At 43.3% G+C, this 16,938-nt stretch overlaps 1 protein-coding gene across 1 annotated transcript in view; it reads left to right on the top strand.

Annotated features, from left to right (window-relative positions):
* The first annotated feature begins 706 nt into the window (after nt 1-706).
* si:dkey-199f5.8 (beta-1,4-galactosyltransferase 3) overlaps nt 707-16,938 on the top strand; it is a 29,575-nt gene continuing 13,343 nt past the window's right edge. Inside the window, exon 1 of the mRNA XM_056285884.1 lies at nt 707-1,742. Within this exon, the coding sequence (XP_056141859.1) occupies nt 1,466-1,742 (277 nt within the window). The 5' untranslated portion in view covers nt 707-1,465. The remainder of the gene's footprint in view (nt 1,743-16,938) is intronic.

The following is a 16,938-nucleotide window of genomic DNA, read 5'->3' as shown; positions in this document are numbered from 1 at the left end:
CTAGATTGTTGACAATTGTTAGCAATTTTTTTTATTTTAGTAATACGTTCCCCTTACTTGGCTTATAAACAATACTAATGGACCTATGAGCCTGAGCCTGTTCTGCCCACGGTCCACGAGAGAAGTGCCACTTCAGCAATCTAATTTTCCAAGCTCCTCCCCAAAAGTTTTACACATGAATGTGTGTGAAATGTGAGGGTGGGGTAGGACGCAGAACACTTGGCCTGGTGACGTCAGCCTGTCTCACTGCACTGTTCATTTTCCTGTTTTCCTATGTCCCTGTATCCTTTACTCACTGTTTGCATGGCAAACTTATGCTGTGTAATTAAATTTGCTAACGGCTTACACTGAAGCCTGTCAGTCAGTTTAACCCCTCTCTTACTGTGCTTTGTCTTCCAGAATCCTGTCCATCCAGCTTTAGTGGACCCTCTTCTCCCTCTGTCCCACAAAGTGTTTCTTAGCTGTGGATTGTGTCACCATGGGACAATAGCAGTGGGCGTCAAAACTCTCCACCTCCTTCTTTTCACTTTGCCTGACCCATGCTACCACCACCACAAACGCTAATAATTACGCACACATACACAGTCACACACACACTCGGCACTCAGACTGCTCCTCCCATGCTGGTCGCGGTCCACTCCCGCTGTCCCTCCACTCAGCCAGTCAGGAAGCTGTAATCCTCTGTGAAGGACAGGATCTATCCAGCTGCATGTGCTCCCCTTTTGTTGTAGTTTGTGTTGTTGTTACACAGGCCTCCCTGAGGAGAGAACAGAAGGCAGCATAAAAGAACAGAGAGAGAGAGCTAAAGAGTGAGTGTTCGTGGCACATTGTGGGCGATGGACACTGAGGCTGTGGTTTATTTGAGTGGTGGAGAATGAGCTGTGCCTGGCAACTCTTGGAATCTTGCGAGGCGGATGCGACATGATGTGGATCTGGCTTTATCACCGCATGCCAGCCAGCAAGAGGACCGACAGCACACTATATCATGACCTGCTGCCAGGAGCGCAGTGTGTTGGACAAAGGTAAACAACGCTGCGTTGGATTTTCTGGATCTGTGGTTGGGATATTTTTTTTCCTGCTGGTTTGTTGATTTTTACAGCCTACCAAAAGTGCCTTTGTAAAACCTTTTTCTTCTGTTAGGAGTCCCTAATTAAACACATTCCAACATATCGCCTGAGAATATTGCACTTAAGGTCCCGTACACCAACCTCTACTTTTACAACCTGTTGCCATATCGAGGGGTGTTATGTTGTACTGTTTGACATTGCGTGCTGGTGTTTACTGTTCTGACAATCAGCTCCGTAGAAAATCTCACTGACAATCACCACCCATCTGATTTTTAAAAATTATTTACTTTTATGCACCTGGAACATCTCGCATATCCCAAAGCCATATCAGAGACTGTTGGGTATTTCCACTCCATCTCCCACCTCCCTCGTTGCCATAACGACGCAGAACCGTCGCCATGCTAAGTATCCAGTCCAAATGGCGCTACCTTTTCATGTTCCTCGGCGTCCAGCTTGTGGTTATGGCACTACTCTCCCGTGAGGGCTACCAGAAGAGGGTCAGCTACTTCATCCGCATCTTCCGCAAGCCTGATGGCACCAGCCCGATGCCCCGTAACCACACAGCAGGTGGAGTCACCAGTGGGAGTGATGTGTATGCCAACCTCTCACTAGTGGCCAAGGCCCATAGCAGGGGAGACGACATGCCCTACTGCCCCAAGACGTCTCCATTGATTGGTGAGTACTCCTGTCTGGCTCTTGTTTTTTTTTTCCTGTGGTTCCTGCTGATTTTTTTTTTTCCACCTGACAATGTAGAACCTTAGAGCAGAGGTCCTCAACCTTTTTTGCACAGCGGACCAGTTTATTATTGACAATATTCTTGCAGACCGTATGACCGGAGGGGTGTTAATCCTGACCGGAATATACTAGGATAGGTTTGTAAGTCAGTAGCATCATAACATTCAAGCAATGTTTGGATATGAAACACACAACGCATTTCCCTCACATGAACATATTAAAAACATTGCAACTCACCAATATCGCTGAATCAGTGGGACCCTGGGCTTGTTTCCCTGCAACAAGACGGTCATGACATGTGAGTCATCGGTCTTAACAACGCCATATTTTGGGTATGACTTGTCGTATTTCCTTTGTTTTTTGCATTCTTTGCCTCTACTGTCTCTGCATTATTATCACCATCAGACCTTTTATTTCCCCTACCTCTTCCGAAGAAACTCGAGCGACGTTTGTTTTTTACTCATGGTAGCTAGCTAGTTTCAATACGCACATTGAGTAGGTAAGTGGGTGATGACCGACTGTTGACCTTGTGTGCATAGCATTACTCAAATTCAACATCAGTATCCTCATCCTCTTGTGGGCATGACAGAAAATGACAGACCGTGCCAAGGCAAGTTTATTTGTATAGCACCTTATCATCGCAGAGGTCATTCAAAGTGCTTTACAGGCAAAAGATAAAAAAAATAAAAGCATAAAGTAAGATAAATAAAAGTATGCACAAATTTTATAAAATTACAGACAAGTTTAAAACTGAGTTAGTAAAATAAATCGAAGTGCCATAAAAACTGATTAATTAAAAGTAACAACAATCAGAGCAGAATATATAAAACTAGCGAAATATACAAAACACACTCTCACACACACACACACACACACACACATAAACACATACACACACAGACACACACACAAACGGATGAAACACACACCAAGAACTTAGCTGTAGGCTGTTTTGAAAAGTAAGCTTTTTAACCTGCTTTTAAATATGTCCAGTGTGGGGGGCCTCTCCCAGGTCCTCAGGCAGGGCGTTCCATCTACTTGGGGTTTAAATATAAAATGCAGCTTCAGCTTCTCCTGCTCTAGACCTAGCACGAGAAGTGGTTAAAAGACCCCTGCCATTCGACCTGAGAGTTCTTGTTGGTTTTTAAGTAATTAGCATGTCTTTTATATAGTGAGGTGCAAGGCCATTTAGCGCTTTGTATACAATTAACAGAATTTTAAAATCGATTCTAGTTTTGACGGGGAGCCAATGCAGAGATCTAAGAACAGGTGAAATGTGTTCATACTTTTTAGTTCTGGGGAGAATGCGTGCTGCCACATTTTGAATTAACTGTAGTTGGCACACAGCTGATTTTGTGAGGCTGGTGAATAGTCCATTGCAGTAGTCTAGTCTACTTGTTGTAAATGCATGGATTAATTTCTCACTGTCTGATTTTGATAGAAAGCCCCTTAGTTTTGAAATGTTTTTAAGATGGTAGAAGACTGATCTTGTGAGATGATTGATGTAGCTCTTAAAATTTAGATCACTGTCTATGTCATCGAGATTTCTAGCTTCGCTTTTGCACTCCAGAGACAGAGAGCTGAGATGAGCTGCTCTGTCTCTGAGTCTGCACCAAAAACAAGTATTTCTGTTTTGTCTTTGATCAATTGTATAAAGTTCTCTGACATCCATAGATTAATATATCATCAGTACACTGAGTTAGGGAATGTATAGGATCTAGGTCATCAGGAGATAGGGATATGCACATTTGTGAATCATCTACATAATTATGGTAATTTATTTTGTGTTTTTGTATAACGTGGGAGTGGGGGCATATAGAGATTGAATAGTAATGGTCCAAGAATCGAACCTTGGGGTACCCCACACATTATACCCACTTTGTTCAAGGAAAAGTCTCCAATAGGCACAAAGAACTGCCTGTCCTGTAGGTATGTTCTAAACCAGTTGAGAACCGGGCCAGAGAGGCTGACCCATTTTTCTAATCTCTCTAGCAAAATATCATGATCAACATTGTCGAAGGCGGCACTGAGATCCAGGAGCACAAGAACAGACAATTTTTTAGAATCTGTGTTCATAAGCAGATCATTCACAACTTTGATAAGTGCTGTTTCTGTGCTATAGTGAGATCGAAAACCTGATTGATATTCAATAGTTATTAACTTGAGAATAAACTGTTTTTTCGAGTATTTTGCTGAGGAATGGTAAATTAGAGATGGGCCTGTAGTTGGCAGTAGCTGTCGCATCAAGGTTGCTCTTCTTCAGAAGTGGTTTATTGATAGCTGTCTTAAGCAGGGGTCATCACCGTGTTGGCTTGTGATAGACTTTTTGGTCAAAATTAAATTTTTTACCACGGATATATAAAATTTGAAATGGTCAAATCTTACCAGAAACACATAATTGCATGCTAGACCTCACAATGTGCCATAGTACATATTTTAATATGCTACATGATTTTAAAATGATAGTATTTCTAACATTAAAAAACAGTGCCCTACCTTGTTGCGACTTGGAGACTGGAAAGTCAGCCGTTGTATATGGGCAGCTGGCAATCCTAAGACAGGCATCAATGCGGCATGCTCCAAGTCTATTTCGTGTTTGAGATTTAATAGTGTTCATATGACTGAAACCTCGTTCACAGCTGCAGGTGTCTGGCTTAATGTGAGCAGGAGTATTGCAAGTTTGCTCACTTCACTGTACTCCTTGCTGTTCTCAAACAGATAGATGGCACCAGAATTTGACAATGTCGCTGTTGCATCGGTCAGACATGAATAATGTCTTTATGCCATCATCTTCGCAAAGGATGAGGTACTGTAACTGCAGTTTCAGAACAGACACATACATGTTTTGTGAACCTCTGCGTGATGTTTGCCATATCACTATCTGTTGGTTTGGGGTTCAGGGAATTAAGAAAGAGCATTTGTTTGACCAATTCTCTTTCTGGGAATCTCGTCTGGAAGGCACTTTGTAGCCTCTTCGAGTAGTTGACAAACGTGATGTTGAAGTTCAGTATCTCTGAATCTGAGAGATGGTGTTCACATTTGTGTTCGTCAGTGAATTCGTTCCAACTTGCATTTGGAATTTTCAAGTCTCTTGGATCAATAAACGAGGCGTCGTCGTTTCTGTTAAACAGTAATGGGTTCAGAATTACATGCACGTTTTCCTTCTGTAGTGGCTCGTTCATTCTAGCCAGCAGTGGCAAAACCCAGTTAAGAAACAGTAAGTACAGAATGAATTTGGGATTCTGAAGCATGTCACCCAGTGTACCGCAACTTTCTTGACAGTGAACAGAACCCTCGCTTCCATTTGCAATGCTCTCAAAATATTGTACGAGGCTGGCTCAAAGTTCCACAAAGCGCTCAACACAGGCTGCAAGGCTCAGCCACCGAATTTTTTTGTAAGTGACCAGGTGGCTGTATTCTTCATCATTTAAAGCACAGATGTGGGAGAAGTCATTCTTTCTCACTGGGCCACTAAAATGTGACAATGTAGCTTTTATAGTGTCCTCTACAAAGACTTGTATTTGTTTTTCTGCATCGACATTAGCGCCTGTCTGTGTGTCATGCAGTGCTGCACAAACGACTCTCCAAATTGCTACTTTAACTTATCTGCGACATTGCCCTCTCCCTGTTGGTTGTGTCCGAGCATCACAGTGGCACCATCCAATGTAAAACCGACTAGCTTTTTGGTTGGCTAGTTCTCACGATTGAAATACTCAATGATGGCATTAGAAATGTTGTCAGCACTATTTCTTTGTGATTTTGAGTAGGCTCAAAAACTCAGTCTTGATTTCTTTTGCCTTGATATCCACAGATCTTTGGAAAATCAATAACTGGGTTTTATCAGTACAGTCGGTGCTTTCATAGCACGTTACATGCATGAAAGAGGCTTCACATAGGCTAGTTAGGCTGGCAGCTGCTAACTTCTCTATTTTCTCTGTGTTTCTGGCTACAGTGCTAGCACTGCTGTGGACCCTGCTGAACGCAGACGATTTCGGGTGAACTTTCTTTGCAGTTTCTTTGAAAGTGTCACCTGCTGTAAATGGTTTGGCAAGTCTGAAAGCTAAAGTGAGGTCATTTTCAAGTTCAACTTTCTTTTGACTGACGAAGCTAGTCATCAGCTTAATTTGCCCCGTCCTGTCCTCTTTTGCCTGGCTAGCAAACCACTCCTTCTCAACAGAATCCGTTTTTGTTCGTTTCTTGCACCATTTCTCACCGTGGTCCCTCGCTGCTGTTGACTTTAGCTGTTTCATTGTCTGACCACATCTCATACACTTCATCAACCCATCATCTCTCAGAAAAAAAAAAAACATAAGTCTTTTTCCTACAAAAGATTAAAAGCATGTTTGGTCATTTTCGGGGGCTGTAACGTTAGGCTATCTATCTATCTAGTTAGCGACCTGACTCACAGTGGGATAATGCGCGCAATTGCAGGAGTTTTACATATTGTAACGATCACGGATAAATAGACTCGCTAGCCCTTGACTAATGGGTCGGACCCTTTAGTCGACTTGTTAACGTAGGTACCCGTGTTGTGGGAGATCCGGGTTTGCATCCTGGCTGTGGTGGTTCCCGGCTGCCCCCTCAATTCGTTACAATATTAATGCACATGTCATCCCGACTGTTAACGTGATGTAACCTATGTTACTGTTGCACTGTGGCCAAATTAATTTATTAGTCTCAGAAAACAGTAGATTGCAATCATTTTCTTGTCTAAATATTGATAATTTATATTATCATGGGAGAAAAATACACTTTTTTTCCTCAACTTTTTTTTTTCTGCCACGGACAGAGACACGTCTTGCCATGGACATGTTTGTCTGTGTACCGACAGGTTGATGACCCCTGGTTTTAAGTACTGCAGGAAATATACCTGTTTGAAGAGAGCCGTTAATCATTTCTAAAACATCATGTGCTAAGCAATTAAAAACATTTTTAAAAAATGTTGTAGGGAGAGGATCCAAGCAGCAGGTGGAGGACCTGAGCTGACCAACAATATTGTCTAGGCTTTTATGGTATTAGAGGGTCAAAGTGAGACATGGCGCCAGTGATATTTCTGGAGAACTGTAGGGTAGGTTCATGGCTGGATCATGAGGCACTAATGTTCTGTCTAATAGCAATAGTTTGTTTTTGACGAATGTAGCGAGTTGCTCATGTTTTTCAGTGGACAACATCTCTGATGGGTTTGGAGATGGTGGATTAATAAGTCAATCAATAGTAGAGAAAAGTACTTTACTATTGTTAACATTTTCATTATTGATTTTAGAGAAAAATACTATCTGGCCTGTTTAATTTCTTTGCTGTACTTGTTCAGTCTCTCTTTGTAAATTTCATGCTGAACCTGAAGTATAGTCTTTCTCCACTGTTGTTCTGCCTGGCGACACTCTCTTAAGCTGCCTAACAGCCACTCCATTTCTCCAGGGGGCGTTTTGTTTTTCTGTTTTCACATTTAACAGGTGCAATGTTGTCAAAGACATTTCATATTTTTGAGTTGAAGTTGTTCACAAGATCCTCAGTTTGTGATGCCATGAACAGCGATAACTCATTTACAGTTTTCTTAAAAGTTTCAGTTGTATTATTGTCAATGAAACTTTTTTGATTATTCATTCGAGTGCTCCTCTGTTGTACAGGAAAAGCAGACAGGTTCAGGTTCAATGTAATACCGCACAAATTGCCTATAATGTCATATGTTCATTATTATTTGAGTGGCTGTTACAACTAGAAAAGCACTATATAAAATGCAACTAATTGATTGATTCCTTTTTTTTTTTTTGCTGAATAATATTGTTTCCTCATGGCCTGGTGTCAGTCCATGGCCCGGTGGTTGGGGACTGCTGCCTTAGAGCACTTATAACACTGTCTACAACACTGACAAAAAGCCATGTCTTAATGTCACTGTTATATTTTCAGATGGTAATATATGAATTGTCCCTAAGTTGGGAAATTTTAGAAAATTCACAATTAATTTGCTTTTTATTTTCAATTTTTTGTCATACTGAGGATGATCCACCAACACTCACCCAACTGGATCAAACAACTACACCACAAATAATGTAACTAACAGAGATAGAATCGGTTTTAATGGCTACATATGTTTGCATATGAGGAATTTGACTTGGTACGTTGCATGTATTTAATATATACAAGTTGAAAGTACGGCACGGTGGTGCAGTGATTAGCGCTGTCGTCTCACAGGAAGAAGGTTCTGGGTTCGATTCCTGGCCAGCCGGCCAGGGTCCTATCTGTGTGGAGTCAGGTTGATCGAAATACTAAATTGCCCCTGGGTGTGCATGATATGTGTGTCTGTGCATCTGCCCTGCGATGGACTGGCGACCTGTCCATGACCCCATGACCCTAATTAGGATAAGCAGCTTGGAAAATTGAAAGTCAATGCAATGATTATTTAAAAAAAAAAAAAAAAAAGATATGATGAAAAATAAACATAGGGTATGAATGCTGATCCAAGCAGTATTTTTAAGATATTTTAAACAAATTTAAGAAATGGAAAAATGTTGGCTCTCAGTCAATAACTGAAGGGCCTATTATGGTGTTCACCGTAGTGATAAAACATTTAGGAATTTCCTTTGAGTTTTGATTTATGTGTGTGTGTGTGTGTGTGTGTATATATATATTAAATGTTCAAGTGGTGTCAATATTTTTATCTCTGATTTAAAGAGAGTCTTCCTGTGAGCGTTGTCTATTATCATTTTGTCAACCTGTGGGACCCATTATCCTTTTAAAGGGCAACACAATCTTTGTTCTTTGCCAGGTTGTTCAAATGGAAACGCCCACTCAGCCATTAGCAAAAAGCAGGGAGGCGAGTTGGCCCTGATGCCCCCCCCCACCCCCCCGCCACACAACCACACACACCCATGCAGTTCGCTGACAGTGTAGAGTGACCAAAGTGTTAAAAGAAAGTGCAGAAACCCATGTCAGGTCTCATGGGATAAAGTTTTTAGAAGCTGCTTGGGAAAATAGCATTTTGATGCTAAAGCCTACATACTTATGACCAAAATGGGAATTTTCGGATTTGAATACATAGGAAAGACTACTAGGAACCCACAGAATGATATAAAAACCTCAAAAACACAAAAAATGGACCCCCCCCTGCAAAAAGTACCATAATTCTGAACATACTTGAGACATTTGAAGATATTAAACAATTTATTGGTTGAGTGCTAGTTGTTATCCCCCCCCCCCTTTTTGGAACAAAACTTCCTTTAACTGACTTAATATTAAAAAGAAACATATAGGGGCATCCGGGTAGCGTAGCGGTCTATTCTGCTGCCTACCAACATGGGGATCACCAGTTCAAATCCCCACGTTACCTCCGGCTTGGTTAGGCGTCCCTACAGACACAGTTGGCCGTGTCTGCGGGTGGGAAGCCAGATGTGGGTATGTGTCCAGGTCACTGCACTAGCGCTTCTTCTGGTCGGTCGGGGCGCCTGTTCAGGGGGGAGGGGGAACTGGGGGGTGATAGTGTGATCCTCCCACGTGCTACGTGTATCTCCACATGTATCGGAGGAGACATGTGGTAGTCTGCAGCCCTCCCCGGGTCGGCAGAGGGGTTGGAGCAGCGACCGGGATGGCTTGGAAGAGTGGGGTAATTGGCCGGATGCAATAGGGGAGAAAAAGGGGGGGGGAATCCAAAACAAATAACTTGTAACATTTAGAGTTGTTGTCATCCAAGCAATAAATAGTGTATTGTTTAGGTAAACCTTTAGTTAATAAAGACGTATCAACACGATTAGGAAAGATATATACAAAATGTCTGGGGAACATGAAGTGTCCAGCTGAATCTGCAGGCTGTGCAAGTCTGCAAGTTGTAGCGCGGGTATTTAATGAGATTATTTTACTTTTAATTTCAACTAATTTAAAATGTAAACTTCATTTTCACTTGCAAATAAGAGATTTAGGTAAACTGGACTTGTCTTGGGTAAATTGAAACCTGGCACCATTGTGAAGCACAGTGCCTGTCTGGGCTCGTCTCCAAAAACCTCACGATAAGGCAGGTATGTAAAATACTATCAACAGCAATGATGAAAAATACTCCAAAATAAGACCCGGGTTGAAAAAAAAAACAAAAATTGGAAATTTCCTTTATCATTGTGTAGGGTCCATGCCTTTTCTGTAATTGATTTTTTTCACAATTTTTTTAAACTGCAAGATTAATCGAGACATCAATTTGCAATCTTCTGTTGTTGTTACTCCCTGACTCAATCATCCTTGTTTTTTATTTTTTCCTTGAAATCTGTGCTGCTGCCAGGCTTGGCATACTACACAGGGAAATTGTGTGCCAATGTGTCCTAGACAGAGTTAATCTGCAAGTAGAATTGAGGTTCTCCACCTGCAAAGGCAATCTTTATTAATTATTATTAACCACTTATGATAACTCTGTCCCTGACTCGTTCAGACACAGGAAATCGGGGTCGTATGATGAATCTTGCCATGTAATATGTGTTTCCTAATCTTATGTTGATGGATGACTGGTGGAAGGCAGAAAACCAATTATGATATATATATATATATATATATATATATATATATATATATATATATATATATATATATGTGTGTGTATGTTTTTGTGTATGTGTATATCCAGTGAGTCAAATGAATTCTTTATGAGACAGTACAAGCCTTTTTCATGCCATAAGCAACCATCAGCTGTCAAGTGTGTGTGTGCGTGTGTGTGTGTGTGCGTGTGTGTGTGTGTGTGTGCGTGTGTGCGCGCGTGCATTTCAAATTGTAATTTCCCTTTGTGATCAGTAGATTATTCGTGTCAAGTAAAGGGACATGGGCCAAATTTGGTTTTAGCTTTAAGCCTACAAGCAAATATTGTTTTGCAGTTGTAGACCATTCATCTTCTTTTATGTCAGAGTGGAAGAAAGGGGTATTGGAAGACAGTTACTGAGTCAGACATCTCTATCTATAGAGCAGCTGCACATTATGTAATATTTATGTTTAGGTTGATAACCTCTGGTATGACTTTTTTTCCACCAGAAAAGCAGCACCACTGTTAGAGAACCATGTAACTCAAGTCTTTATGGTTGTACATTTGTTTGAATTGAAATAGCAATTTGACTATTTGATGTCAAATTCAACACCTGAAGACATACAGAACCATTTTAAAATCCACATTCGCAGTTTAGATTAAGTAGTTCAAGCTACAATTGGGAATGAACGCTCTAAAATGGCTTCGTCTCTTGTTACTGGTCCCTGCCCTCAAATTATCATCAGTCATTTGACCCTGCGTCCTGATACCTAAGTGAGAGAGGGCGTCTATTTGATCACTGGATGAAATGGACGAATTTGTGTAATATTTCCTGGAGGAAAACAGGGAGGGAGGTCCATGAGGAGTTACTCGGTATTCTGTCAGGCAAGTCCAGTCCAGTCCAGTCAGAATGTGAAAGGGGGGCTGTGCGGTGGGTTTGCTGAAGCAGGTTTGGGGAGACGGTACGTTTATTTATTTTTCAGTCAGGCAGCATTTCTGGTGTCTGATCTAGCTTGCATTGGAATGCTGGAAGAATCTAGCTGTGGGAGCTGGGGCTGTAAGTGACTATGCCAAATTCAAATATATTGTAGCGTGCATGGATAAGTAGACACATTGGTCCTTGACTAACGGGTCGGACCCTTTAGTCCACTGGTTAACGTTGTCGCTTGCGGTGCAGGAGATACGGGTTCGCGTCCCGGCTGTGGCGACGGTATCTCGGGTTGCCCCCCGAATTCGCTACATTGGTGTCAGAAGTGGGCTGGTAAGACCGTGAGGTCATCGGAAGCGCGTGCGCCCAGAGGCGTGAGGGAGCTGATAGGCTGAAGCGCAGGGACGTGCTTCCGGAAGGGAAGGGGAGGGGGAGAGTGTAGCGTGCATGGATAAGTAGACACGTTGGTCTTTGACGAACGGGTCTGACTCTTTAAGTCGAGCGGTTAGCGACGTCTCCTGCGGTGCGGGCGACACGGGTTCGCCTCCCGGCCGCGGCAGTTCCTGTGGTTGCGTTGCCCCCCGAATTCGCTACAATATAACCAAATCGTAAAAAAAAGACATTTGAGTGTGAAAATTAATATTCGTTTGTGAAAAACAAAACGGCGCTACCGCGGCTGTCCGCCTCTCGCGAGGAGGCGCTTTCATTGGTCGAAAATGAAAAATGTAGATCAAGCTGAAATGAGTGAGTAATTCCACAACAACCGCGTGGTAAAGCTGGCAGAGTTGACAAGCCGACTCGGCCGCGGAGAGAGAGGGGAACAATCTGAAAGGCCCCGTTTGGAAATATTTCGGATGTTGGTCGGAAAACGGAAAAGTTACGGAACCTCGAGATAAAGTCGTATGCATGCGATGTAAGCTACAGTTAGCTTACAATCCCACCACTAGTAACCCTAGGGCACGTCTCGAAGATATGCACCCAGTAGTCCATGGGCCAGACGATATTTCGGTACACTCAAGGTGGCAAAACTTACTTATAATTTTTGAAAGGATCCATGTCTGTAGATGATATTTTGGTATGATAACCATTCCTGAGTGGCAGCTGTATCACAGTTATCAGCTCATGAAGTTAACCACCCGCTAAACTAAATTGCATTTTAGACGCTGGTGCATATCCTGGTTTAGCCTCATGGTCAGGACATTTTTCAATGTTCTATAATATTGTCTTTGGTATCATTTTAAAGGGGACCTTCTTAGCTTTCATTCAAGCCCTGTTGTGGATATTTCTCACAAATATAGAGGTCACTTGAGCTCTTCAACCCGTCAATAACACACATCTTTCTGCAATTTTCGCCTAAACTATATACTTTCTTTTAGCCCTGTGGCATCTAGGAATATCAGGGACACAAAACACAAAAACTGGAATACTCACAGGACTGTAAAGATTCAGAAAATGTATAATATACCCATACTATTTCATTGTGTGAGGTGATTGTGAGCCTTAAATGAGAACTAGACCAAAGCCAGTTAGGTCACAAACTGGTCTCTATACATTTGTTTAAATACAAAATCAAAATACATGATAAAAAGGAATACCATAGTGAGGTAATGATCTATTTTAATATTTTAAACAACATTGACATTTACATATACTTAGTCAATGATACATGTAATCCCATATCATTAGTGGGTATATGTAATGGTAATGGGTAGGGTAATGGGTATATGTGAATATGGTTACATTATTGTTATCAAGCTCTGGGTAACCAAGTCCAGAATCAACATCCTGTGCATCAATAGACTACTACCACAGTAATACCATCAGAATCATCACACTGTCATTCATCAAACTGCTCGTTTCTCTCATCATCTGACTCCCCAAGTTCAAAGTCCAGTTCTGGACCATCCTGCTGTTTTTGGTTACTGCAGGTCTGTAACCTGCACATGTCTGTGCATGGAAGTCCATTTGACAGGCACATGCAGCTTGGCATTTTGCATGAATGCACACACTTGCATGTTAGCATTTCCAAGACCACATCTGGTGCAGGTGGGGAGCGCATCCAGTAAATGGCCAGCTTGCCTTCATCGTCTGTCCATCCATACTCAGTAGGGCTTGGCACCACAGGGTTAGCCTGCAGACAGCACTTCCATATTGCTGCCTGATAGTTGGCTCGTTGAACATGCATAAAGAGACAGTCTCTACATGGTGGCAGCTGGCTGGACTCAACCTCTCCCCTTTTGGTGCAGAAGAGCTGGTAACGCAGTTTGTTCACCTCAGCAGTGCTGCTATTAGCAACATACATCCGACAGGTGAACTACTCAATTTTCTGGAACAGCTCATCACTCACATTCCATGTCTGTCCCAGTTGACTAAAAGTCTCTTGGCAGGAAGTGTGCTTTCTCACTATCTTCAGGGCATTCAGCTTCCCTCGACCAGCAAATGCACTGACAGTGTCGCAGCCTGTGAAGGCATGTAAGCCAATTAGGCTGTCACAGATGCTGTCTCCAAGTGAACTTGCCAGTTTGGTGATGTCGACAAACCGTGTACGGTTCTGAGTCCCACACTTCTGGTAGATGGGACAGGTGATGTCCTTCTGGAAGCCAAGACAAAGCACCATGACATCAGTGTCCTCAGCTGTGATGATAACTGACTTCGAGCCCGCATTTGCTGCATGCAATGCATGCAGGAGCAGACGGGTGTCAGCTTCTTCATGTGTGGAGTGCAGTTCTGCTGCTTCCTCACACCCATCTTCTGTCAACTTGTAGCAGGTTTCCTCACAGGTCATGTACAACACCTTGCCATGCAGCATAGCTCTGTATCGTGGGAGTTTCACTCTTCCACCAGAAACTTGATGAGACTGGTCTTGTTGGAGGAACTGCACAGAAATTTTCTCCACTGCTGGACGTGGTGTCCCCCTGCAAGATTCTTGTACTGGAGAGTGATGTCTCCACCCCGGTTCAGTCGTTCAGCATCTTTGATCGAAGTCTGGTGATAGACATCAAAAACAACATCAATCCTCCCACTCTGTGCTCCCTCATGGAGGACCTGGGTCAAGGCTGACTCTGCCACCTGTGCAAAGGTTTTGTTGTTGCCATTCATTTTTTGGACCAGGCTCATCCCATCAATGATGGAAGTAGATGGGATTGGGATGTCTTCTGCAGGAGATACATTCTTTTCAAGCTCTCTGGCAAGTGCAGCCTTGTTTGTTTTTCGTAAGGACCCATCAGCATTTGCCAGTGCCCATGGTAGTGGGCCCAATGGGTAGGCAAGGACATCCTTCAGATTCACCTTCCTGCTTTCAGCCACCAGGATCATGTGACTGAAAAGGTTTCTATCTGCCTTCAGAACCACATCCTGTGCTTTCTTTCCATGAGCTTGTTTTGTGCTGACATTGGAGAATGTTTTCAGACTTTGCTTGGTCATCTTGTCGTGGAATTTCACAGGTGGTGGGTCTGCATCTAACCTTGTTTGCTGGAATGCTTGGTAGGCCTCTTCTCCTTTCTCAAGAGCTCTCAAGAGATCTATGGTCACATCAGGTGGAGCCATGTTGCCAGTGGAGAGGCTAACCAAATCAATCTCATCAGGGGACATAGGATTGAGCCAGTTATTCTCCATAAGGTCCATGAGAGACTGGACATCTGCTTCATCTCTCTTGATCCTTGGACTCTGTAGATCTGGATGAGACCATTTGCACCTGCCTTGACCTGTCAGGTCTCTCAGCTGTCTGAGGTACATGCTTCTATACTCAGCTGTGAGATAATATTTGGTCACAGCTCCTGGCTTCAAGCTGAATCCCTTTGTCCCTCCAGCTGTTTGGGTGTCTTTGTTCACCGTTTCTTCTATAGCGTGGTCAACAGGGATTCGGCCAAAGGGATTGGTGGAGCCCAGTTGGACTGAGAAGCCTCCTTCCATGAATTCTGTGTACACATCTGGGTGTGTGATGGGCAGCTCAGACATCTGGGCGTAGTAGTAGGGGAGGTAGCGTGCATAATTCATCCTGTCATAAGCAAAGCACCATGGGATCATTGCTCGAATGCTAGCCAAGTGTAGCATCCAGTCTCCTTCTCTGGATGTTCGGATGAGCCCCAACAAGATTTCAACCATGTCCAAATAGGACATCCAGAAGTTCGAGAGGCTGCCATTTCCACCTCTAAGGAACTCACGGTAGACTTCAAATAGATCCATGATGCGTGTACAAGAGCTGTTCTCGAGGACCTCCTTCAAAGCATGTTGTGAGACTTCTTTCCCAAGGCTGTCAATGGTCTTCAGTGTCTCATTCAGGTGAACCATGTCATTCCTGTGAGTTTCTTCCAACCAGGACAGGAAACCATTCAAGGTCAGTCGCATGAGAGCCTCATACAGGAGCTTGTGTAGTCGCACTGCCCTGTTGTACTTGCGGCCATCCATAACACCAGCAATTGAGCCTTCTGCAATCATGCCAGACTCAATGCAGAGGTCTTTGAGTCCAGCATCTTGGAAACGCTTTCCTATTATTGCCAGCAGTGTGCAGATGGTGTGGAATACCCCAAGCCTAACGATGATATCATGGAACTTGTCATGGTGTTTCCATGTGATCTCGACAGCCTTCGCATACAGGGCTTGGTCAAAGACACAGACAATCTTCCTCAGGCCTAAGCACTGCATGATGCTCAGTGACTGGTTAAGCACCTCGTTGACAGTAGACATTTGTGTCGCTGGAGCATTGATGGTAGGCAGATAGCCTATATTGTCGGGGATGACCGTCATCTCTCCTCGAGTCAGGATGTTGAAGCCTGTCCAGCTGCTGACTGACTGTTCTTCTTGTTGTGACATGCGTGCTAGGACCCAAAGAAGGTTTTTCTCTCTGGCAAGCTTAGTATTGGCTGCAGTATCGGCATCTGACTTTTTGCTTTGTGGTGGCCCTACCCGTTGTCCAGCATTGTAAGTTGGTAACATTGGTGGGGGTCCATCAATGCTTCTCTTCTTTGTTTTGGGAACAGTGGGCATGGGTTGGACAGGAAGTGGGTTGACTGGTTTTGCTTGCACAGCAATCCCATTGACTCTGTGAGATGTTCCCTCACCACTGACAGTTTCTTCAAGACGGTCGATATTGTCCCAGGCTAAAGTTGTGAATATGCCAGGATGGATGTTAGCTGGAAGGGCAATGCCACTCCCTGATGATGAGAGTTTCTGGAGACACAGGGCAGTGTTGATCTCTTCCATCTGTGAATAGGACACACTGTGACCAAGTCGGTTGAGGATGTTTATCAACTCTACATTTCCTGTCAACGATTTGACACTGAATGGCAGAACAATGTGCTTGGAAGGCTTGGTATTTCCACATGTCACTGCATATACTATGTCATGGCCAAATGACTGCAGAAGGCACTGCACTCTCTGGGATGCATGATCAGGATCATTTGAGCCTGTGAGTAGAGAGTACAGGAAGATAATGAGCGACTCTGGAATGGTAGGACATTCTGCTTCTGGTTTGACTTCAGGCGGCCAGGTTTGAGGAACATCTTGACTTTTAATGTCTGCTCTCAATTTGATGGCTGCTTTGGCTATAACATCTTGTGCACTGACACTTTTCAGGGTCTGCAGCTCCCTTTTGAGAGACTGATTTTCTTTGGCAAGTTCCCTCATGGACAAGTTATCGGGATAGAGGAGGAATTTTCCTTTCTCATCAGGGAATATCTGCAAGGCTCCAGCAAACTCACTCTCTAGGTTTCGCCTTA

Source organism: Lampris incognitus, chromosome 9 (assembly GCF_029633865.1).
Source record: "Lampris incognitus isolate fLamInc1 chromosome 9, fLamInc1.hap2, whole genome shotgun sequence".
NCBI lineage: Eukaryota > Metazoa > Chordata > Actinopteri > Lampriformes > Lampridae > Lampris > Lampris incognitus.
The sequence above is the reverse complement of the archived record's forward strand: the minus strand, read 5'-3'. Positions and strand labels throughout refer to the sequence as shown.